Raw genomic sequence first — 26,688 nt, 5'->3', positions numbered from 1 at the left:
ATGAATATATTTCCGCGAGGGTAAACCTAAAGGTATAAAATATTTTAGAGAAAGGGATCAAGCTCTAGAGTCTTCATTATATTTGACGGTATTTTGATCTCTCAGTACTATTTTCAATACTCAGTTAGTTCTAAAAACAAATTTATCCTTCAAGAGCTTAAAAATATATTTATCTGTGCTAGTTTAACTCCAAATTCATCATTTGACTTATAACCAAAAATAGTCTCTTGAACTAGAGACAGCAATGAAAGAGTCTTGTGTGCTATCAATGCTCTTTCGAATGATTATAATTATGTCACATATGGGAAATACGAGCATGCTACTGCATACTTTTTGGTTTGTGTAATTCCAGCACATTTTTACTATTTTCCAGGCGCCTGAAAATATGCTTTGGCAGATAGTAAAACGACGCTATGAAGAGAGAAATCTCTAAAAAAGTAAAGAGTAAATTAATATATTCTTAAATATTAGTTTGAATGAGCTAGAAAGCATTATAAGGACAGGAGAATGTATTTTAAAGTAAGCCCTCTAGATGGAGCTGTAACAAAAAAATTAAAAAATAGAGCGATATTGCCACAGAGAACGTTTTAAGTTGCTCAAAATGGAAAATAAAAAATATGAAATATTTGTCGGAGGACTTTTAAAATTTAAAATAAATAATATGAAATTCCGCAATATGCGCTCTGCGTCAAGCGGTAGCATATCAAGTTAAAAGCAATGCAGCCAAATATAAGCCAAAACTATATAAGACCCAAGAGATAGTGCACGTAGCAGCTTAAGAAAAACACACATGCATTTCGCCACCAATATTAGTAGCACAGTTCAACACACTCTCTTGGTTGTGTGCACTATATGCCACCGTTTGTTTATGCGAGAAATGGCAGCATAAGCAGCAGCAGCACGTGCACAAACATACAATTTCCGTTGATGCCACAACGCCTTAAGGTATACTAGCAGCCGCTTACAGGCGAAGATTTGATTTTACGGCAAATTTTCTTTCGAAAAAAAAAAATGGAATTTTCTGTTGCACAGAAAAGGTTGATCCCGTAGACGTAAAGACACACGCGTGTGTGGGCCTGTGTGTCTGAGTGTCACATTAGCGTGCAACAACAAAAACAAAAGCGAACTTCAAATTGACAATAACAGCTTTTTATGTATACTATATACTATATGTATGTGTGTGTATGTGCGTCTGTTACGCTTTGTTTTTCTGCGTTGATAAAAAGTTCCACAGTACTTTCTTGGTGCTGTTGCTGCTGCTGCTACTAAAAAAGTTGCAACAATACATTTGGGATGTTGCAGCACTAAAAGCCAAGCTACTTGGTTTTATGCTTGGTCTTGCGCTATTCTTTCTAGCAAAAAAAAAAGAAAGAACTTTTAGCTTTGTTTTTGAGACAAACAACAAACAATTTTTTTGTAGCATAGTTTAAGGCTAAATGGCTAAAGTCGCATAGTTTGCTTTTAGTGCAGTCAAGTTGTGCGCTAAAACAGTATTTTAGCTAAAAACTATTTAACGCGCGAAGATTGGAGGTTGGTGCAGCGAAAGTGTGGTGTTAAATACGGTATATGTGGAGTCTGCAGTTTGCCGGTTCCACATAGCCATGTCTGTTTTGTTATAATAACATATATTTTTGTCTGATTTTTTTTTTCTTTATTTGCCGCCGTTTGTCGCTGCGAATGCTCCCTTTGGCGTCAGTGATTTCTGTTGGTGTCATAAAAAGGTGAAACGCCTGAAAATAGGCACTTAGTTTTATGTTTATTAGTCGCTTGCTTGAATGTGTAAATGGCAAAGGAAGTGATTCGTTTGGCACGTGAGGTGTGAATTTTATTTTTTTGGTGAAAAACGTGCGCGTTTAAATTGAAAATAAAATTTGAAGCATTTTAATAAAATTTAATTAATTTGTGTTATATAACATTTTATTTTATTTTTATTTCTTATTTTGTATTAAAACAATATAAGCTGAGTTGATTAATAAAGTAATTCATGGGAAAGAGTTAAATTACTTTATTAAAAAAAAAATTAAATTTAAAATTAAATTTTTTTATTTACTTTTTTTTAATCATTGAAACTTAAAAAGAAAATTTTTATTTATTTTTTTATTACTGAAATTAAATTTTTTTTTAGTTTTTTTAATTATTGAAATTTTAAATTAAATAATTTTATTAAATTTTTCTTTTCATATAAAATCCTATATAACGTTTTGAAAATTTTATTTTAAAAATTATAATAGATAAATGTTTTATATAAAAATTAAAAAAAAAAATACTCTTTTTTATTATAAAATTATAATTTTACAAAATTTTTTTTTCAATTTCAAATTCAATTTTTTTTTATTTAATTTTTTTAATTCTAGAATTTTTAAATGCAATTTTTTATAAAATTTTTCTTTTTTTTTTAGTAAGAGTTTAATTTTCTATAAAAAAATTAAAAGAAATATTATTTTTGTAAAAAATATATAATTTTAATTTTTTTTTCAACAAAATATTATATAATTTTTTCAATAATAAATTTTTCCATTTTATCAGTTTAATATTAGCTGAAATTGCATATTTTTTCATTATTATAATTCTAAGATATACTGAATTTTCTCTTTGATAGCAGTACGCCTGCGGATAGGCTAACATTTTTTGTAATTTTTGCTATAACTTCGTTTTAAATTGGCAAAGTTTAAAAATTTTGACTCAGTTTTATAACATTAAAATTTTTTTATTTAATTTTTTTTTTAATTATTGAAATTTTAAAGGAAAATTGTTTAATAAATTTTTTTAATTACTGAAATTTAGAAAGAAATTTTTGTATTGAATTCTTTTAATTTTTGAAATTTAAAAAGACAATTTTTATTTAATATTTAATTTCTAAAATTATCAAATTTTTCTTTTCATAAAAAGTATAACGTTTTTTAAATTTCCAATTCATAGTAAAAGTTTAATTTTCCATAAAAAAATTAAACAAAATATAATTTAAAAAATATATATAGTTGGAATTTTTTTCAACAAAATATTATATAATTTTTTCAAATATTGAATTTTTCCATTTTCTCAGTTTAAAATTATCTGAAATTGCATATTTTTTCATTATTTTAGTTCTCAGATACTGTGAATTTTCTCTTTCATATCAGTACGCCTGCGGATAGGCTACATTTTTTGTAATTTTCGCTGCAGCTTAGTTTTAAATATTCAAAATGTGAAAATCTTTACTCAGTTTTACAAGTATTTAAAACACCCAAGCATAAGTAGTTAAATTTCAAATGCAGTGGCTACAGCAAGCTTGTCGCTCGTGTTTACAAATCAGGCAAGTTTGTTGTCACTTCATATGTAAATGTAAACAGTGTTGCATTGGCGCGACATATGTGCTAGTAACGTTGCATTGGCGTTGAGATGCTGAATTTTATTGTCTGTGCTTTATGCATTTGCAAGAGTATTTGCAACACTTTTTCGCTTTCCCTCGCAGTTTTACATGCATGCTCTAAAAAAAAAAGTATATATTTTAGCAATTTTAATGATTTCAACAAATGTTATCGCACTGTGCATGTGTTCTTTGCTGCCTTATTGCCAACCTTAGCACTTACTTACTTACTTATGGAAGCAGTATAACTACTCTGACTATGCGAAGAACTTTTACGACTAACTACACCCTATCAGCCAGCGTGTTGCAGTCATTTCATTTCTCACTTGTTTCACTCAGCAGCACCGGAAGTTTTCCACTTTTAACTGCAATGACTTTTTTATGAGTTTCGCGAATGAGCCATTTACATAGAAACACACACAGACACAGAGGCAAACATATGCAACCAAAAAGCGGGAAGAAGCAAGAATTTCTCATTTCCTTAAAGTTCAAGCGTTTGGTGCAAGCGCTATTTGCCTTGTTGCATGCGCACAGTACGTGCCACAGGCGTTCTCGTTGTCGTCGTCGTCGTCGTCCACTACGAGTACTCACTAAAATCTTGATAATTCAGTTTTGCTTTGTTATTTTGCCTCGCGCAATTGTTGTTGTAGTGCTTTACATTTCCGCTTTTCCACTTGGATTTTTATGCATTTGCCATTCGAACATGCGTGCCATTTCGTTGGCCTTTTTACGCGACGCGCCAACACACACATGCCGACCTTTATGCGCTGTGCTAGTTTAGTGCCGCGCATTGCATTGCATTTGTCTTCAGGAAATGTGCGAATTGAGTCGTTCACATGCGCTTTTATAGCTCTTTTGTATGCGTCTGTCATTTATAATGCAGTTTCGCGCAAAGTTTTATGATTTTTTCTTGCCTTGCTTTGTTTTATTTTGCCCACTATTTCTGATATTTTTTTGTATTTTTTTTGCATTTTTGTTTGCTTGCGAGAATTGTGTGTCCTTTTAGTTTTACGACTGCGTGGCTCGAAAAAAGAATGCGCTGTAGTCTGTGTTTAAAATGAACTTTACACTCACTTTGAATTACTGCTCGACGGAAACGGACCTAAGAAATGTGATGTAAGGCACCTACTTTCGTTAACTGCCTTTTTACTATAGTCATATGCACACACATACGATTTTGTATGTGGGGGTGGGAGTAACATGATGCATGCAATCTGATTTCATTCTAGCTTTATATATATGTGATTTAATATGATTTTTAAATAGCTTTTAAGTTGACTTCGGCTTGAATTTTATTTCTTTGAAGGATGCGTAGAACAAGGGACTGCAGTAGAAGCAGCACATATCCATGTACACTTTTAGGTTATGGTAAAGTATTATAAAGATTGTAACCATTTCTGTTATACACCAGAAATTTCGTTTGAAACACAAAATTTCACACAAACTCTTTGTTCAACATTGTTATTCAATTAATTTGAGAATTTCCGGATACTTATTTGACAGAATGCATATTATGCAAAGTGTAGCACTATAAATTAATTGCATTAAAATATGTCTATTTTCAACTGATATGTTCGAATTAAGTGTAAAAGAGAGGCAAATTGTAATATTTAATATGAGAAATTTCATAGAAAGCATTTGATTACCTATAAAGTAGTATATTGCAATATTGAGTTGATAGATGGCGCTCCAAGAAGACTTTCATGTAAGTAGGCATATTTCTACTTCAAGCTAATTGGATTAAGAGGGTCTTATATGAATTCAAAGTATAAAATTTTCTTCAGTTTGCCCAGTTAATTTCAGTAATTTGAATGTATATACCCATTGAACTAGATAATGCTATTTGACTGAGCTCTATGTGAGCCTTTAATATGTATCGATATTTTTTTATCATGATATTTAGTGTGTAACATTTACGAAAAAGTGAGGATCGATTTGATATGAGTTTGAGAGAAACTTTTCACATAATGGAATGTTAAGTTATCTATTGCAATTTTAAGTTGATAGATGGCGCACTAAGATGACTTCAAAGGAAAGTAGACAATGTTCTACTTTAAGCTAAAAATATTAACATTCAATGGCTTATATGAATTCGAAGAGCTACCTATATTGTTACATATTGCATATTAAGTTGATAGATGGCGCACCAAAAAGGCTGCAAATAAAAGTAGGCAAGGCGTGACTTCAAATTTAAAGGGTTAAAAAGGGCTCATTTGAAGTAAACTTTCAAAATTTTCTTCAAGCTAAGAGGATTAGAGCGGCTTATATGAATTCGTAGTGCTAAATTTTCCTCATATTGCTTTGAAAGCCTCTGATTATTTTTACGAACCCGTATAACTAGATAATGGTATTTGACTGAACTTTTTGTGAGCTTGGAATATGTAGTTAATCTTTTTCAATACTCACTTGTCGCGCAAACAGATAATTTTGCTACTTAGATGAAGAAATTTTGGACACTTACCTGCAAATAAAAGAGAAAAAGCATTTATTAGTGAATATTATCAAAAAATATCGTTAGTGATTTAATATACATATATAGTAAAAGGGAGGCTCTATTTAGCGCAATATATTTAATGAAGGTCCTGACATTATTGAAAGCTTAATACATTTGGTTGGCTTTGGTTGACAAGGTCCGAGCGGCAGCGCCTTTTTCTCAAAATGGTGTTTTCAAAGTCGGTGACCAACATTACTCGACAACGGCTAGACCGATTAGTCTCAAATTTTAATACGACCTTCCTAAATATATTTTTTTAGTCATTAATCGAAGATTTTGTCTCTCCGATAAATATTTTTTTTTTATAAACAATTTAAGGCCGAAATTTTGGTGAAGAATCGATTTTTTTTTTTTGAGAAACTGCCATTTTGTCAAAAAATTTTATTTTGCTTATTTCGATTCATTACTAGATTTAACATTATTTTAACGAAATCTGTTTGGTTTTTTAATTTCATATGATCCAGTTCCGAGATATAGTGGTCACCGCAAAACGTCTTTTTTGAGAGGAGCTCCTGGAGATCAGCTGTAGCTCTTTTTCAAATAAATTTTTTACTAGTACTAAGTCTTAAAATACAGTTAAAAGATACCATAATATGTGTATAAATTTTTGGATCAATAAATTATATATTATATAACCCCTTAATTCCCCACTTTATTTCTTTCAAAAACTAAAAATACATCCCTCAAGATCTATCAGTTTAGATAATTATTAAAACAAAAATTTAAAACCATTTAAACTGCACGCACTCTCACATTTCACCAGCAAACAATACGCATATTTACTACCAAATCTTGCAACCAGCTAGCAACCATACTTCAGCCAATATTAAGCTAATCTCAAGCGCATAAATCACTTTAATTTCCAGCAGTAAATGTTGATTTGTGTTGATTTTTATGGTTGCCTGAAAAGCAATTCAGTATCGAAGCCACAGGCGCGATTTATAAGCGTACAAACGTGCTGACACACAGGCGCTTAGTATGTATATGCGCACGCCTAAAGGTATGCAACATAGTAGCGCAACGTCAATAGTAAAGCATGGCAAATAGTGAATGCTGCCGGAGTGTTTGAGTGTATGCTGCGGCACGTATATAGTTGTATTAGTAGCAGACTGGCTGTTGAAACAGCGAAATGAATTACTTTAACCAGCCAAAAACCAATTCCTCATGAGACGTGACTGCCATAACAATCACGTTGGTTTTACGTATGGCTACAGCATACATTGAGGCGCACACATATTTGTAGCTTGCTGTTAGTGTGAGGTGAAATTCCAAAGGTGAGACGTGGTTTTTGCTTTTTCTACCTTTTTCAAACCAGCGCACCTTGCAGCATTGTAGTCAACATAATTATCATTACCAACACCAACACCAACGTGTTTGGGTGCCTTGTGGGTGTATGAGTGTTGGCGCTTGCATGGCGCCCAGCATCATTATTGACGTCGTCACGTTCAGCACCTTTAACTTGCCAGTTAGATTGGCTGTTTGCTGAATATCATTTGCTATCATCATTATTATTTTTATTACACTTGCTTGGTAGCTTCCTTTGCTGACGGTTGCTAGCATTAACGCCTAAAAGCCGACAACACACGTTATTATTGTAGCTGATTGTGTCATGATGACGTTGTTGAAGTCGTTGTTGTTTTCTTGCATGTACGTATGTGTGCGCTACTGTTTGTTGAGCATTCGTGCCAATTTCACTGTCAAGGTATTACGAAAATTAGTTTACCAGATTCAAGATTAGAAAACGAAAATTGCACATGGCATTTTATTTGAAATCAGACCATGAGGAAAATTGAAATTGATGGTTGTGTCTCGTGTGCATTTTTTTTCTGGCGGCAAGGCTTTACACACGACACGGCGAACGGCAGTAGTATGTGAGCGAGCGAGTGAACGTAGTTGGGTGAATGAACGCATGGATGAGTTTTGCAGATAAACTGTCAAATTGTATGCATTCAAGTGTTGTTGCTATGGAAGTGTGATAACGGTAAGCATATGTGCAAGAAATAACTAGCAGACTGCGATTGATTTTCGAAGTTTGGGTGTAAACATTTCTCATGTGTAGGTGTGACGTGAGTACAATCTAACATTTCATATAGCATGCTTTAAGGCGCTTGAGTTGAATTTTTGAAATTTTTTCAAATTTAAAGCACTTCTCTGCGCATTAAAAACCGCTAAACGATTCATGCAAACGATTTAATAAAAATAAACCACGCCAATTGTTCCAACGTCCTGCCAGCCTGCCATACAGTAATATGGCAATACAATAACACAGCAATGTGCCATGATGTGCTGTTGTGCCGCCTAAAAGTATGCTTCAAACGGTGGTAAGTAAGCGCGTGTTTGTGTGTTGGTGCTGGATATTTTTGCTTAAAACAGCATGCCGCTAACGGCTCACAGATTTCACTTCACTTCATTATGCAACCAAAATAATGCCGAACATATGTTCAGTTACCCATGCACCGTACAAAGCAGTGAGTTGTATGCGCGCCTGAAAGTGTATACACATAGGTATGACAATAACAACAGCACATTATTGTGAACTAACGAAGTGTATGAAAAAATTTAAATTTCAAATTAATTTCAGTTTGCGCTGCTGCTGCTGCCGCTGTTGTTGTTGCTGTTATGCTTGCCCGAATTTCGTGTAAAAATATGCGAATAAAAAAACCTGAAATGAGATGAGTTGTTTTTTTCTGTATTTTTTTTTGTGTTTTTGGTGTGGGCGTAAACTTTGTTGCTGTGCAATCGGCGGCGTTGGTGGCACATGTGCGCTTCAAAAATGATTCAATCTGACAGCGCAGCCAAATGCTGTGCCGCCGCCATAAAAACGAGAGTGCAAATCACGGCACAGATACCAAAAATGTAGTGACAGCAATTGTTAAAGAATAAAATGAAGAGACCAAATTTAAAGCTGCTTAGAATTTGAAATCCATACTCTTAAGACGGTGGAATTGTTTAAAAAGATATTTAAAGTGCAACTTTTATTGTTGGGATAGTATAACTTAAAGCAATTTAATGCAAAATAAATTTATTTTTCGGAAAAAATCCAAATTTGAAATATTATTTAAAATAGTTTAATGTGAAATGAATTTATTTGTAGGAAAATCCAAATCTGTAACTCATACACTGATTTTAAGAGTCTATTTACTTCAGTTTTTGATCACTGTGGTATATATTTTACTAAAAAGAGCTTAATTTTAGTTTCTTAAGTGAAATAATAAAAAATATAGCTATGGGAACAGTTTTATAAAAAGTGAGAACAGTTTTTTCTGCATAATTTTGCATTATTTTAGGAATTTATTAACCTAGGATTCGATAGAAATATATGTCGGGACGGTGTTTTGTGTGCAAACGAAGAGTTTTGAGAAGGTGGGGACAGTTTTGTTATATTGGGAACAGTTTGTAAAACCAGTATTTTCTACCAAAGTGCATGATAACTACTTAATTTTATTTAATTTCACGTATTTCAAGGTGGGAACGGTTTTGTTATACTGGGAACAGTTTGTAAAACCAGTATTTTCGTAATTAAGTACTGCCAAAATGCAATATAACTACTTAATTTAAAAATAAACCCAAGTTTGAAATATTATTTATAATAGTTTAATATGAAATGAATTTATTTGGAAGAAAAAGCCAAAGTTGAAACTTCATCTTATGATGTTAAGAGTCTATTTACTTAAGTTTTTAGTCACCGTGGTATAAATTTTACTAAAAAGAGCTTAATTTTAGTTTTTGAAGTGAAATAGTAGAAAATATAGCTATGGGAACAGTTTTATAAAAAGTGAGAACAGTTTTTCCTTCCTAATTTTTTATTATTTTAACAATTTATTAACCTAGGATTCAATAGAAACATTTATTACCCAGAAAAACAGTCTGGGAACAGTTTTGTACTTGTAAGAAAATATGAAAATTACTTATGCCTGTGAAAAAATTTCATATTTCGACTCTAAAATTTAGATCTATGTAATAATAATATTTTTATCTCATCCAAAAAGATAATTTAATAATTTTAATAATTTTCTAATATTAGGACACATATCCTCTCCAAAATTGATATCCTTCCAACTAATTTAGTAAACTATATATATAAACTAGCTGATAAAAATAAAAAAAATTGCATTTGCTTTCAACAGCTGCTCCAAATATCAGCAAAATTCTATACTCCATCTCCACAAGCGTCACTTCAATAAAAATTGAACGTTTTCACATATCTGCAGAATTGTACAATCAATAATTGCACACATACACACGTACAACAATTCCACTATAAATTTATGAGTTTCACTTGTGTGAGTTATTCGCGCACAATAAAATTGGACTGTTCCCAACTAAGCTACACGGCAAGCGCATGAATACACCATTAGCAAAAAGTGCCACACACACACTCTCCGCTCTATGAAGTTATCGAAAAGGAAGCTGCATTTATGGCAATGACAACAATCAGGCGACAAGTGTGAATAAAAGACGAGAAAACAAAACAACAACAACAATAAAAACAACAGCAGGAAAAACAAAACAAACAAAATATAACGACCACAACAAAAGCGCTTTTGTATACCAACGAGAGTGAAAAAAAAAATGAAAACAACAGCAGTAGTGTAGAGATTTTCCAGGACACCTCACTTCGAAAAGACATAGACACACACATAAACACACGCTTGTATTGTAAGTTATAAGCAATTTGGTGCGCTTAGATGGGTGTGTGTGAGTGCCAGCATAGATTTACCGAAAAGCAAAATACAATCACCGACACCATCAACGCGCTATTGTGTGCACCTGGTGTCAGCATAAAAGCAATAACAACAACAACAAAGAGCGTTGGCTAAATGTAAGTGGAGGTGCGTGAGTGGAAGGGTTTTGCTGTGCGAGAGGAAGAAGACTTCTTCACAAGTATTTCGTTGATGACAAATATGTGCGCTAGTAAAAGTGTAGGCATGGGTGTGTGTCTCCGGCGCGAATTCGTGTATTCTACACAGCTTGCGCAACAATAATAAAAGCAAGTAGTGGAGACAACAACAATAACAACAACAACAACAACTAGAGATGGCAGCTAAATAATAAAAGTCAACAAATACAGACAATGGCATAAATTAAACTAGAAACGCTAGCGAAGCTGTAGCTGCGGGCGTTCAAGAAGACGTTCTGAAGAGTGTGTGCGTGAATTTCCTTTTGCTTTTTATTGCAATTTTAATTCGCTTACTGCTCGGCGACTGTCTTCAGGTGTTGTTTAAAGCACACATATATAGATAAATATAAGCAATTTGGTTTATTGTTTGTTGTTGTATATATATACACGCATTTATAAAGCAACGCTTGTGCTGATTACTTGTCACAGCTGATGCTTTTTTGCCGAATTCCTTCAACACAAACACACATCTCTGTGTCTATTGAAAATCATTCAGCTACGTTTCGAAAGTTGATGAACAGTTTTATTTGTTTATGGTTGGCATAAATTGTGTGTAGCTGATAATGTATGCAAGATAAAAGACATGAAATGGAAGTGGGAAACTATGGAAACTTTCTAGCAAGCTGTTACCTGAATTTATGTAGAAAATACAGCAGGCGGTAAACTTTTTCGAAGTTTGTAGGTGAGAAGTAATTAAGATTTATGTCGGGACGGTGTTTTGTGAGCAAACGAAGAGTTTTGAGAAGGTGGGAACAGTTTTGTTATATTGGGAACAGTTTGTTAAACTAGTTTTTTCTACAACCAACACTACTGGAAAGCAAAATAATTTGTTAATTTTAGTTAATTTCACGTATTTCAAGGTGGGAACGGTTTTGTTCTATTGGGAACAGTTTGTAAAACCAGTATTTTCGTAATTAAGTACTACAAAAATGCAGTATAACTACTTAATTTTAGTTAATTTCACGTATTTTAAGGTAGGAACAGTTTTTTCTTTGACTTCTTCCTTATAAATTAATAAGATTTGAATAGAGAGAACTTGTTTAAGTTTAAAATATAATAATTCAACGTTTTACTGCAGATTTTTCTATAAAGCTAATTTATTTATTTATGTTTTCACATATTTTGTTGCTGTAATATTTCATTGCCTTGCATTCAATATTTCTACCTTTCTCTACATTCTTTAATTTCAATCTAAAAACTCCGCCGTTCAACTCGCTTTAATCCACGTGCCTTGGGTGCACTTTAACTGCCCCCAAAGTCTTTACATGGTCACTTTTCTCATTTCTAGCCATTTTTTCATTGCATAGTCACAGGCGCGTGCAATTAATAAAACAAAGCGAAAGCAAAAATTAAAATATTTTTTACAACGCAGCAAAGAAATCATTTTTTATCGCTGCTCATAAATATAAACAACGCGCGTTAATGTATAACGCCAGCAATGAGAAATTAAAAAATAGTAACAACATATTTTAAAGCGTCTGTAGTTCACTGGCGTAAAGTGAAAAAATAGCGCTTAGCGCAAAAAAAACAAGCGTCTGTCAAGTGTTGCCATGAAATGCGCGAGTGTGCCACACCCATTTATGTATAGTTGAAAGCAAACACGGCAGAAAGTACCTCGGAACGCTAGATATTTCATAAAAATTCTGCGCTTCACAGTCGCGATGCTTGTGCATGCAACAGCAACATTGCGCTTTGGCCCGCCACGACCTGTCGCCGTTGAGGGCAAAAACTTGCAAACTGAGCAGGTACTTCAGGCAACCGCCCAACGCGCGTTCATAAGTTTTTTTTCTAGTATAACATCCATATTTGTATGTATGTGTTAAGCTAGGAGGCGTGTGTCTGCGTGTGTGTTGGTTGGCGGCAGCAGCACTAATTACCTGCGAGTGTTGCACGCTCATTGCCGTTGCTTTATTCTTTGAGTTGGTTTTTTCTTGCATTTATTACTTGCCTGCCTGCTTTCAGAGGCGCATCAGCGCAAGCGGCAGCAACGGCGCTTTTCTCATTATGGCTTAACAGTTAGTTTTTTGCTTAACGTACACATTTTTTTCGCACACAACAGCAACTCATGTTGCATAAGTATACCTGCTGTTACTTGAAACTTCCTTCCGTTTTGTACACCTCCTGCTTTTTTCTTTCTTTTTTGTTGTTAGCCTATATTTGGGCGCGTTACGGCGCGGTAGCGGCAATTTTGCCATTAAAATGTTTAATTTTCTACGTTCGCTCTCGCGTAATGACGCACAACGTTGTAGGTGGTCGTAATGAATGAGTGCAATCCAAGCGCCAAAGCGCCAACGAAGGGGCAATTTAAAAAGTAAGAAGAAGAAGCGGAGAGAGTGAAAAAAAGAATTATAGCAAAATAAGTGCACATAGCACAACCGGCAGTTGCGTTACTTTAAAGCCAAAAGAAACACAGAAAACAAGGAGAGGGAATGAGAATTAAAGTGTGGCTATTAGTCGCTTGTAGATGGCAGGCAGCCTCATAGCTCATCTTGGAAAATTACCCAGGTGAAAAATTGCAGCTGTCGTAGCTAGCAGCTAGCGCTACAACAACAACAAATGTAGCTGTAAAAGGCGCAGTGCTATAACATAAATTAGTTAGATGAGTATGATGGCATGGATGAAGGTGTAGCGGCGTAGGCGGCTAAGAAATTAATATGTAGGCGTGGAAGACAAGGAAGGTGTTTGAAAAAAAATGTGTGTGGCTAATGAGATGAATGCCTGATGGCTTTAAAATTACAAATCGCTGGCATTTGATTAGCTGTTTTATTTTTGTGAAAACAAAGCATTCTTGAAATGGAAAATTATCAACTGCGCCTTAAAGTATGCAACAGGAATACGATTTAGGCTTTTTTTGCAGTCTCAACGCGTTCGAAAAGTTTTCATTGTTGTTTTCATTGTTCGCTACTCACTACATATGTATACTCGCTTATAATTTAAACTATTTTAGATTTATGCTCAGTCACTTTTAGGCTATTTAACCAGAAACTAATATAACTGATACTTTCAGCATACAATCGCATTAAATCGGCGAAAAAGCATTTTCTTTTAAGTTTAGAATTGTTTTTTATATTTTACGCACTCCTTTTCATATTTTATGTGTTCGGTGAGCCTAAAGGTGCGCTAAAATATTTTCCATAATGGTTTTTTCAGTTCATATTTTATTTTTTTATATAAAACAATTATTTTTTGTGCTGTTTATGACAAGCAAAAACCACACATAAGCCGCTTAAATACATTTATTCACACCAGACGAAGATACAAAAGCCTAAACACAAATGCGTTGGTGTGGAAAGGCAACTTAACGGACGCAAAGTAAAATACTAAGCCATGACCACTCATTAAAAAGGAATTTACTAGCACTTATTTGTGTAAATTGAGAATATGTATACAGAGGTATATGAAATATATGTACATACATGTGGAAATGGAACCCAGTACTAAGCAAGAGTATTAAAAACTGGAGTAAATACTCACCTCCACCTTCATTTACATACATACAAACATGTGGCGCTGTGTATGAGTACAGCTTAAGCCGCACTTTTTTATGCTTGCGGTTGCTGTTGTGTTGATGGTTTTGTGTATTGAGCCGTTTTTGTATTACCGCTTGTTGTTGTGTGTTGCTGCAAGCATTGATCTAGCACATAAGAGGTGTGTGGAGCGCCGGTAGTTGCTTGTTTGAAGATTTTTATATGAAATTCGCTGTTAATCTCTTAGCACTCAACATGTTGTTATAATTCTCTACGGTTTTGCGACTGTCCGGCAAGCTACTGGCTGGCTTGGCTAGCCATGGCGCAATAACAAAAAGCGGTAGATAGTCGTACCCATGCACCGGTCAGCAGTGTTTGCGTTTGGTCATGTGTAAACAAGTTTGCAAGCGAAAAAAAGCTAAGGATTAGACAAAAAGTGGTCATACGGAAGCTGAGTAACAACGGTGTGTTGCAGCTGGCAAAACGCAAAAAGAAAAAAAATTATTCGTTGGACTCACTACTAGAGAGGTAGCTTTGTTTTTATTTATATTTCAATTTATACTTCACCACTTGCTTGATTTTTATTTTCAACACAGTTAAACATTAATTTTGTATTCACTTAAAAGTGGAAACATTTGCTGTAGATGAGGGGAAGCACAAAAAACATTTAAAATATATATAATAATAAAAAAAAACTGTTCACCTGCACCTAAAACAAGAAAAATCTAACCAAAACGCCTAAAAGTATGCTAAAAATACAAACAGCGCTACAGCAAATATTAGAAAACCAACGCTGAAAGTTGCGCTGTACGTTTTTAAGCTGCAAATGAATTTATTTGCGTCCAACTTTTGGGTGTTGATCTTTGTGCTTATATATTTCTATAGCGCGTTTTTTTGTTTGGCGCTTGCTTTATTTACATTTTGTTTGTGTTCAACATTTTGTATTTTTTTATGTGTTTGTTTCACGCTTGCTACGTGCCGCCTCAGCTGCGTTGCTTTACCTCATAACACCACCAGCGTTGGGCTGTTTTTAATTAAGATGCAAAAGTTACAAAAATAATTGATGTGTATACTTTTAGGCGATGTTTCGTGTGTGGCGGACCGCAATGCGCACCAACAGACACTGTAAATAAATGTGAGATAAATTGTTATTCACAAATAAAGGTGTGCTTGGCTGGTCGCTGGCTACGTGTTGTAACAAATTAAATATTATTCATTGCATACTTTTGGGTGTTGGGGGGCGGGTGGATGGCGATAAAAATATACTGGTATATATTTTTTAATTATAGCATGATATGCATGAATTATTGTTTTGATTTATTTCGCTTGCGGTTTTGAGCGAATTTTTAAATTATGTGCATACTCTTAGGGGTTTCAGCGTGTAAAAATGTTTAAGCTGGTTTAATTTATATTTAATTGTAGAATTTAATGATTTTCATTACTGAATTTATGTTTCCGGTTGTTGGGAAAAGTTGTGTATACATTCAGGCGAAGAATGAATAATTTAAAATCTTGAAGAAATTGGTAGAACTAAGACTTTTTCAAAAAAGTGAGTTCGGGCGAAAAGAAATGTTTGCAAGGTGATACGAATTTTTATGAATAATGTCAAAAATTTATGTAAAAAATTATAATTAGGTTCTTGTTGGTTGTACTCCTGCTATAGTGTTTCATTTTTCCACTTATCAAAAAATCATTGCCTACCTTTAGGATTCCGTTTGATAATAAATATTTTTCAACTAAACTCTAAATTTACTTTCACTTAAATTCTTAAATTCCTTCAGTTTTCTCATTTTCCCAAAAAATAGCAATTAAATACAGTCGTGTCACCGCTCACATGTAAACCACAATCTCTTTCTCCCTCCTATTATACCACCCACTCTGCGCTGCGCGTCTTAATGCCAATCATGTTGCCATTCAACGAAACGACTTTACTCTCATTCAACGCTCTAATTAGTAACATTTGTCACTTTCACACGTTCATTGCACTCCATACGAAATAGCTCGAGGCGAGGTACTCCGGTCTACAAGCACGTTTGAGGGTGCGAGGGCGCTTTATCTGTGTGTGTGTGTGTGGGCGACATGAAAATCATTCAAGCGTTGAGGAGCGTATCAGCAACTGGCATCACAGTTTGACAGAAAAATTTCGTTGTGCCGACAGAGCGGGTAACCACTAAGGCCTGCTCTCCCTTGACGGTGGCATGCTTATCAGCAGCACAAAAATGTTCATTGCCGTCGTCGCTGTTGTCGTTTGCCTAATTCGTAGGACTCACAAGTAACTTAAAGGACAGCGACATATACATATTTACGCTTGATTATACAGTGAAAGGGTGAAATGTGTGTTGTTTGCGGGGGAAAAAATGAGTAGCAGTTGGGAAAAGTTAGGTTGCTTTGAATGGACGGAGCTCATGCAGCGAGAGCAGACGACCATACAATGGCATCACATAAATACAAATTAAGTAATTAAAAAGCTGATAAGCAAATGAAAGGAAGTATATGTAATCCGTTATCAAAACACTGGGGTTTTAAAGTTAGTGGGCATACAAAAGGGTTGAGATCTCATTCTATCTACTTGTAAAAGAAACAGTGTGGCAGCTGAGTGAGTTCCGACATTTACATGTTTAAAGTGTTTTAAAACAAGTAGCGTTTTTCCCTGTTTACTATAAGCACATGTAATTCAAAGAGCGCCTAAAGGTATGCTACAACCTTTTCAGTGCGCAATAAAGTATCAGCATTTTAAAGAGTTCAAAGTTGCTAGTTGAAAAAGTGAAAAGTTAGCTTGAAAATCGAAAAAGAAATTGATTTGCACAACAATTGTTTGGAATAGAAAACGGAAAAGGCATACATTTTCAATTTGTATGCATACTTTTAGGCGTTTGCTTACAGAATGTATATTATTTATGCTTTTAAAATAAAACTATGTACTCTACTTCTTTTGAAAAATTGTTAACTACCCACTCAATTCGCGCGTTTTTTTGCCTCTTACGCTTATCTATTACTTTTCAGGGTTATTTCCGTTATAGCTTTCTTCGGTTGTAGTTTTCAATTTCGCTCAACAATTCTTTTTCCATTTTAGAATTTTTATTTTTTTTCAACAACTTTTTGAATTTCTTGCAATTACCATCTTGTTGTGCGCTTGTTTCTTCGGGCGCATAGAGTTCTTTCAACTCTTTCATGTCATTTATTTGTTACGCGTACGGATATGCCTAAGGCGTTTGCGCTCACCACTCTTCTCATCTCGGTAACGCATTTTCAGTTGCGCTGTTTTGTTTCCATCTCACTGCCTTTTTCGCATTTGATTTCTTCTGCGCAACAAATTTGTTTTGCCTTCGGCCGCCTAAGTGGCATATCTAAGTTCCTTTTTTTTCGTCGCTGTTGTTTATATTATTTGAAGCGTTTCTTTTTTCCTCTTTTTTTTGTGATTTTCTATTTTATCCCATTTTACAATGTTTTTGATTACATTCCACTTTTCTTGAGTTGCACAGATTTCGCTGATGATGGGTTCACTTCCGTTTATTTCCGGTTTCTTTTTAGTATACGTCTTGTTGAAGCGATGTGGGTTTTGCTTGTCGTTTGCAAAGAGTTTTATTTTATTTTTATAGCACTATTTTGTTGACTTTTAATATATGAGGAGTATGCTTTTAGGCGTTAAAGTAATGTAGAAAGGGTTGAACTTGTCAATACGTAACTTTGGTAAATGAAAATATTTTATGTAGTACTCCGCGACCATAAAATAGAAACTTGGTTAGACTTTTGTGTGGTTACTCGGAAAGAAAATAATACTTCTTATTTATGTAGTAATTTATGTTACGATTAGTTATGTCAAGTTTTGTTAAGTTAAGTTAGATTACAGTGTTTATTAAATTCTGTTCTTCTTAACCATTGTAGTATTCTGTAAGATAATCATAGACTATGCTATGTCAAATTATGTTAATTTTTCTTTATTTAAATTATGTAAATTTTTCTTAAGTTGAGTCAAGTCAGGTCAAGTCAGTACAAGTTAAGTTAAGTCAAGACAAATCAATTCAAGTCAAATCAAGACAAGTCAAGTCAAGTCAAGTCAAGTCAAGTCAAGTCAATCCAAGACAAGACAAGACAAGACAAGACAAGTTAAGTTAAGTTAAGTTAAGTTAAGTTAAGTTAAGTTAAGTTAAGTTAAGTTAAGTTAAGTTAAGTTAAGTTAAGTTAAGTTAAGTTAAGTTAAGTTAAGATAAGTTAAGTTAAGTACATTTTTTTACGATTTTAAATATAATATCACAGCGTATGGAGTATATCACCAGCTTTTCTGATATCTAGTATGACGGTTTTGAAATTTTCGAGATAACCTTTAAACCTGTATATTTCTGTACATACTCAGCACCTCTAAAGTTCCCAACCCACTATATATTTACCCTAACACCAATTAGTTTGCATGTATGTGTTTTCTCACGCAATCTAAACAGCTATGCGTGCATTAGGCGTTACTACACACCCACACACACACACCCGCACACACACAACAAGCAATCTACGAAAAATTTACACCAAAATACCTGTCTAAATTGAATGGCGCGTCGATTTGATGTTGTCAAAAGAAGCAATTTACGTGCAAAATAACTCAAGTGTCATGCAAATTGCGTTTATTTTGGCAGCTGATATGGAAATTTGCGTTCCAAAAGAAAATAAAACGCAAATGAAATAAAATAGAATAGCAAGAAAAGATAAAACACACCGCCGACACATTAATGAACTGCACAGTGGAGCGGTGGTTGTGGTGAGGGATTTTTGTGAAAAAAAAAAACAAAAAAAAAATAAAATAAAAATTCTATAAAGTTGAGGGAAATAGCATACAAAATTAAAAAAAAATCCTTAAAAAAATCGACGTGGCAAGCTCTGGCGTTTGTTGGTAAAGCTGTTAAAAATTACGTGGAACCACTGCCTCAACCGCTGCACGCTGTTTAGCTGGCACAATTTCGCGCTTTTGTTGTCAATTGCTGTTGTTCACAGCAATGCGGTGCTTTACTAACGTTTTTGTTGTTGTTATTCTTGTTGCTGTTGTTAAAGTCATACGTATTGTAATGCCATAGACTGTGCGCGGCATATTTGTTGTTGCTATTGCTGGCGGTAATTTTTGTTTTGCAAATTTCAATTTAATTTGGTTGTTTGCTTGTTTGCAACACGCCAGCGCGCTCTGTCTTTCTCTCTTTCACTCTTACATATACCATGCTTTCAAGCGCCTACTTTGCTTTCACAGCGCCTACCTCCTCCCTCTTCACCAACCGCGCGTATTCAAGTGCTCATTATGCCAACAGGCATTTCTACGAGTGCTCGCTTATTTTGTAGCATTTTGTTGTTATTATTGTTATTGTGCTTATTATAGCTGTTGTCATTGCTATTATTATTGTTGTTGTTGTTGTGAAATAAAAAAAATTGTTACTTTTCCCAGGTCGCTTATTGAATTGCGCGTTGCGGTGGAAATCCTGTACGCTTCACGCCGCCTCGCTCTTACATTACCTTTCTTTCTCTCTCTCTCTTCTACTCTCACCACACTTCGCCGCACATAATGAGATGTGCAAGTAATTTGGCTTTCAATTTATTTTCGTTGTTTATTTTACAATGTTGTTTTTCCGCTTTCCTTTCTAATTTTAATTTTTTTCTTCTTCCACTTGCTGCTTATTCTACTTGTCGTTGTTGCTGTAAGGTGTGTTCGCGCGCGTTTAATTGTTGAAAAATTTGAAAATTGCTGTTTGTTATGCCGAAATTGATTTCGATTTGTTTGTTGGACTCAGTTGGTTAGTTGCCTGAAGGATGCTTCAACATAGAAGTATAACAAACAAACACACACACACAGGCAATGTGTAAAAGTCCCCCTAGTGTAGGTGGAATTCACTTTTAGGCATGCGAGTGACTACTTGAAAGTAGCTCACAGCGGAAATTAAGCTTGACTTCAGCTAAATACATAAGTAAGTAAGTAAAACTTGGTGTTTGTGCAAGTGACAGTTGTAATTAAATTCGTAATAGCGCTTTCATTGCCACTTTTCGTAAATTCCGAACGCCCCCTCCACTCATTTATATGCTGGCGCATTATTTGCTTTCGATTTTCGACTGAAAATTGCTTACAGTGAAGTGTTGGTGGAGAGTGGGGGAACTAAATTTCGCTTGAGGTATGTTATATAATAGCTGTGTTCGAAAATTGCGTTTGACTTGGATTTTGTAGTGTGCTTTATCCAGAATAAAAGTTAAGCAGGTATTAGTTAAAATTGTTTTCTTGTTTCAATAATTCATTTCCAACGTTGTTATTTTTGCATTTATATGATAATAGCATTATATTCTATTCTAGGGAGGGGAAGTGTGCTTTAGAGCTCAGCGATCGATATAAATGATTGGTTATAATACAAAATGTATACAGGGGATGGAAAGATAGAAAAATGTCATTAGCCCTTAGCGGAACTGATAACAAATTACAACAAAAAGAATCAAAAAATAAAAATTATCTGCTTCTGACGCCCTCAAAAATTCAAAAATATGTATCGGCAAATATATACATTCTTAAAAGCTTTACTCTACTATTTCATATTAAAGGTTTCAGCTAGTAAAATTTCCATAAGGACTTCTTTTTAGTAATATGAAACCACATAGTTAAAATTAATTTCCCATTGTAATAAGCCATAGTTATCAACCCCGACTAGAGTGTAGAATTTTTTTGTGAATTTTTCATATATTGAAGCATACACTTAGGCGATGCCCACAATTACCGGATTTTTTTATACTTATTTATTGTTTACATCACTCAAATTAAGGTTTTAAAACGAAGTTCTAGCACTGCATTTCACATATAATTCAACATGAGTTTATTTTAGTTAAAAAAATCGACTATACGAATTACTGAGGTATGAAAGCATACATTCAGGCGAAGTATACAAACCATTGTAAGTGTGTAATTTTAATTATAACGCTTTTCTTTTTCAGAAAATATGCACTGATGCGAAGAAACGTTGTTTTAGCAGTGTATTATTGTATTGCATTTAATATACTTTTTATTTTTCGACTGTTCTGAGTCAAGGTGGGTAGGTGAAGGAATTTCACTTAATTATACTTAATTACACTTAATTCCTATGATGTACACATTTACTTCGAATCTATTTACTTCTAACCACCATCCAACATCTCCTAATTTAATTCTATACCTAAAATCACCACATTTACTTCAAAATCTTTTATTATATTCAACTTTTTCTTCAACAAAATATTTATGAAAATAGCAAGAAGTATATTCACTCACCGGCATAGTTTGACTTCCGTGTAAATTGGTTATGGCGGACTGGGCCTCCTGCTGCGAACTAAATTTGACGAAAGCACAACCTGTAATGCACAAAAAAAAAAGTGACACAAATAAATTAGCGTGTGCTATAATGGCTTTTAAGGCGTACTTATGTATAAATATATTTTTTAGTGTATAAATAGTTAATTGGTAAATGATAAATGCAGCACATAAAATAAAATTTTAAAGTAATTAAACATTTTTAAATGATCACCACTGAAGATACGAGTTTTTTGTTCATATAAAAAATGGTATTTTAAAGCAATCAAAGTGTAGCTATTAGGGGCGCTGTGCAATCAAACGGAACGGCGTAGTAAGCGGCACAGCTATGGTTTGGGTAATTAAAGTAAAAATGGTTTTTGAACTATATTTCATAAAAAAAAATATATCATATAAAAAATAAATAAAAAAAAATTTATTTTTTTGTCTCATACATTTTAAGCTCGTGCACAATTTAAAATCAGCTTTTGTCGACAATTTCCATTTTTTGTTTTTGTACGGTGCTATGATTTAAAAATTTCACATCACGCGGTTGCATTTAAAAAATTACTTTTTTCCCAACCACACCGCGCCGCGCCGCACCTCGCTCTTACTGCCGCTGCCAACGCTAATTATTTTGTAATTTGCTGTCGAGCGCAAGAGTGGTGAAAAAAATGAAAATAAAATATTACAGAAAAAAAGAATTAAAAATAAATTTCACATAACTGGTGAGCGAGCGCGTAATGCTTTAATAACCGCGCGCACACACACATCCACACACGCCATACAAATGTAGGTAGGTATGAGCGCTTGCAATGCAGTCATTTGTACGCGTCTCGCAAGCGCCAACATTTTGTGGCCGCAGTTTTATAATATATATATTTACATATAATATATTATATACATACATATATACATATGCTTGTTGTTGTAAATATACTGTGCGGCGTTCAGGCATGCATGCTATTGGCAGTTGGCTTTGACGCTTTTCCATTTTAATTTCCAAACGCAATAAAACCTTGGCGGTGACAATAACAATAATGAAAACAACAACAACAAGAAATTACTACAACCACAGTGGCAATGGGCAACCACAATCATAGGTTGCTGCATGTTGCTGCAGCTAATGATGTTGCCATGGCTGTGTTTGTTGCAAGTGACATTGTTTCCGCGGCAACGCGTTTGCCGCCAACCGCAACTGCTGCCACTACAACAATAGCAACAACAACAACACCTAAAGTAATAGCGCGGTTCAGCAGTTACCTGCCAGTCAATTGCAGCAGCAGCACTACCAACAACAACAACAACAGCGCGCTAGCGGTGTGCTGACGAAGGCGTTCATCTGTGCGGTTCTGCGGTTCAGTGACGCTCGTCTTCTCGCCTCCGCTTTACGCTTTCTTCTGCCTAGCCAGTGCAGGCAGCGTTTGTGGTTTTGTGCCAAGTTGAGTTTGCTGTAAGCAGTTGGTGAAGCTGTGGGAGCGCGGAGTTGGGTCTGGATGTGTTTCAGTGTGAAGTGGTTGCATGCTGCACACACTGGCAGGTGCAGCGCGGTGCAGGGTTTTGTTATTCTAGTGGGTGATGAGTGGAGTTGCTTCAGAAGAGGGTTGTTTTTAGTTTAATGTGAAGCCCTTCATTGCTGTTTTCGGTCCGCAGGTTCTCAGAAATCGACTATTAGAAGATGAATATGCAAGTAGGAATCGTTACTGCCTGCATTTGCAGGGACTTCGCCACTACAAACTGATTCTAGGGGCTACAACCGGCAGAGATTCAAACAACTTATTTCGCTCCCCAGAAACAAAATGATGCGACTAGTGGCACTTTACACCGGCCACTGCAGACTAATGTGTCAGCTGAACAAACTCGGAATCTGCTCTGCAGGTTCAGTGATATGGCAGCGGAAGCACCTGAGTATCTACTGCTGGACTGTTATGCAATTGCGAGGTTAAGGAATCAGGCAATGAGGTCTCTACATCCCCAAAGGGAAAGTATCGCGTCCATCAGCCCTGTAGCGCTACTAAGTTTTCTTAGAGCTACAGGACTGTATGGTATTCTGTGATAGCAGAAGAGGGCACAATAGACATTTGGTCGTAATTCGCTCCTCAAATCAAATATATCTATCTAATTTAATGAAGTCGGAGGAGTCGGAGTGTACGTTGCTGGCAATATATTTTTAATTTCTAGATATGCAAGACTCTCTATTGCAGATCATATTGGACTTTGATTTTTTGGATTTTTTCGAATTCTTCGTAGCACTGAAAAAATTTGAGTTTCAGTAAGCTTACTACTGTATGCTACAACATAACTTTTTTTTATAAATTAGCTAAAAATAATCAAAAAATTCGCTCAGAACTCTATTTTAAATGTTCTTTTGTTACAGTGAAGCCGACTTCTATAATCTAACCCCACTTTTGATGGTCGAATTATGCTAGAAACATCATCAATATACATTAGCTAGCAAAAATGTAGCGTACTGACAATATCATAAAAAAATTCTGTAACAAAACGACAACAACAAAAAACGCATGAACAACTTATTCCAACTAAAAATATATATTTTAATTACTGTCTATATTAAGTTATTAAATAGATTAATCCGTCATGTTTTAATAAATTACTTTAAAAAACATTTATTTTTATTTTTTTGTTGTCAGTTACAAAAACAAAAAAAACTTTATGCCTCAAATATTTGCACATTTTCCTTTATTTCAATTATGTTTTGCAAATGAAAAATTAATTATCTCCATATCAACGGCACACATAATGAGAGGAGAGAAAAAGCATTTTGTGTTGTTTAAATTGTTAAACAACATCATCATTGTCAACTAAAGCATGAATAGCAAAAGCAACAAAAGCAAAAAATGCAGTTTTAATATATTAAAATTAGTTTGCAAAAACTTCGCCACGTAAATGCAGAAATACAAAAGTTTTAATTAATTAAATTAATTACGCAAATTTTTAACAAAAACATATGCAGTTATAGATATACATACATATGTATATAGAAGAAGAGGTTGTGTTGAATAAGGTAGGTAAACAGTTTTGTGCATTTATGAGTGCGTAGTGAAGTGTTTGTATCAGTGTGTGTCTATGTGTGTGACAAATTTTGCTTTTACAGCTACTAACAAGCACCGCTAACTGTGTGTATCTTTTAGTTAATCAGTGAAATGAGTTTTACAAAAGCTGCGAAAAAATGCTGATTTTTCAGAAGTGTTGAGCAAATTTTTGCTGAATTTCTGTGTGAATAAACTCTAAAATTAATTGAATTAAAATATTGAACAAAAATTGATATATTTTTAACAACAAAAATTAATATATTTGTAGTTCCAGGAATATAATTGTTACTGAAAATAATACAGAGTGCTGATTTTTTAAATTTTAAGTTTTTCATACAGACAAATTTCGAAATAAATGCAAATATTGAGATTGATGGGATTTATTTATATATAATTAATTATTTAACTCAGCTATATACTAAAAAAAAAATACTAAAAATACACCGCAGCATCAATATCTCTCCTCTACTATATTATTAGAAAGTTCAAACTCATATATTTATTTATTATTTGCAATTTCAATCACTTGCTTATCTTAACTGATTGCACATCCATCACAATTTACTTTGCTACTTCTTTCAAATTGTATGCCAGACAAGTAATTTGAATTAATTTCATATTTATTAACGTGAAAAATCACTAAAATCAGCACAGCCTGCGGCAATTTTGTATGAATGTGTTTAAAGGCGCAAAAGCTTACACTGCAGCAGTATCGAATAAACTTGAGTACTCATACAGACAAAACAAAAACAACACACATACATATAACAAACAACAACAAATTTAGTAGATATTTACTTAGCAGCAAAAAACTCATTTTCCTAAATAAACTTTTCGAACACAAATTTGTACTCAGCAGTTTCAAGAGATAGCGGGGTTACTTCGAAAAAGGTAGAAGAAAGTGAGTTATTAATCAAATCTAATATAAAAAAATTAAATGTTAAACAACCTTAAAAAGACTTTCTTTAAAATAAAAGCACTTTCCCGCACCGCTCTCTCAACACACCCCACAGGGAATATGCACATATAATTCGCATGCCCCGCTGTCTGTCTTGAGACGGCATAATGTTAGAAGTTTACACAAGCGCCTAATTGTACACAGCAAAGCGCTAAATATCTTTGCGTCGCATCCCCCCTTACTGCAGCCACTGTCCAGCAGCAAAGCAACTTTATGCAAACTAATTCAAAAAACTTGTTTACATTTCTTTGCCTTTGATGTATAGGTTAGGTTGGCGGCTGGTGTTTTCCAAATTAACTTATCATAATCCATCATGAACATCATCCGTTTGCCGTTGTTGTTGTTGTAGAGTTGGGGGTGGGGATGTGCGCTGAGGGGTTTGTTTGACGTGGACCTAAGTAAATGTTGAGCAGAAGACAGGGAGAATAATTGCAGATTTTGTGAAATACGAAATTTAAAAGTTGAGTCGAAGCAGGTCTAAGTGAGTGTTAGCATATTTTGAAATACTTCAGTTGCGCTCTTTTTCTTTGGCTCAAACAGAATACTTTTCAGAGTGGATAAGACTTTTTATATTAGAATAAAAGAAAATTGAGAAACTAGGGGCTGTTTAATTTCAATTTGTAAGGTTAGTTTTCCGAGATTGATAAAAACGACGGTAGATGGCGCTGAGTTCATTAAATTACTAAAAATCATTTGTGGAGTGAGTGTGATAAGAAGAGCGGTTTGATATGGAATTTGTATGAATTTTAAGAACCTCAAAAAGGTAATTTTTAATACAAATGATGAGTAGAGTAGATGAAGATCCATTATTATGGGGGTTGAAAAAATATATATAATAATAAATAATTAAGAAGTTTACCAGCAGTACCATCAAACCCATTAAAATTCCTTGCTTCAAACACCACAAAATACACTAAAGCAGTTACAAACAACCACACACTAATTGAAAATAAATTTTCTCACCCGAAAACCCTCGATTTATAACACATAAATCACCACAACGGCACTACTAACCCGTTTTGCGAAGTCTCGGAAAATTGAAGGCTGTTCTTTCCGCCAAAACTGTGACCAACAAAAATGCCTACCTAATGAACAGTTGTGAACAGATTAACAAGTTCACATGCCCCACATACTTAGCACATGAAAAGCAGCAACACTACACAACCACAGAGCTAAGTTCCTCATATCTAAGTA

General features: G+C 34.3%; 1 protein-coding gene across 13 annotated transcripts in view; it reads right to left on the bottom strand.

The window, feature by feature from the left end:
* Positions 1-26,688, bottom strand: part of LOC105221358 (CUGBP Elav-like family member 4) — an 867,302-nt gene that overhangs the window by 102,380 nt on the left and 738,234 nt on the right. For all 13 annotated transcript variants that reach the window (XM_029045950.2, XM_054230385.1, XM_054230389.1 and 10 more), the window contains one exon: positions 21,466-21,545. In XM_029045950.2, the coding sequence (XP_028901783.1) occupies positions 21,466-21,545 (80 nt within the window). The remainder of the gene's footprint in view (positions 1-21,465; positions 21,546-26,688) is intronic.

Source organism: Zeugodacus cucurbitae, chromosome 4 (assembly GCF_028554725.1).
Source record: "Zeugodacus cucurbitae isolate PBARC_wt_2022May chromosome 4, idZeuCucr1.2, whole genome shotgun sequence".
NCBI classification, from domain to species: Eukaryota; Metazoa; Arthropoda; class Insecta; order Diptera; family Tephritidae; genus Zeugodacus; species Zeugodacus cucurbitae.
This window is presented reverse-complemented; position numbering and strand designations above follow the sequence as displayed.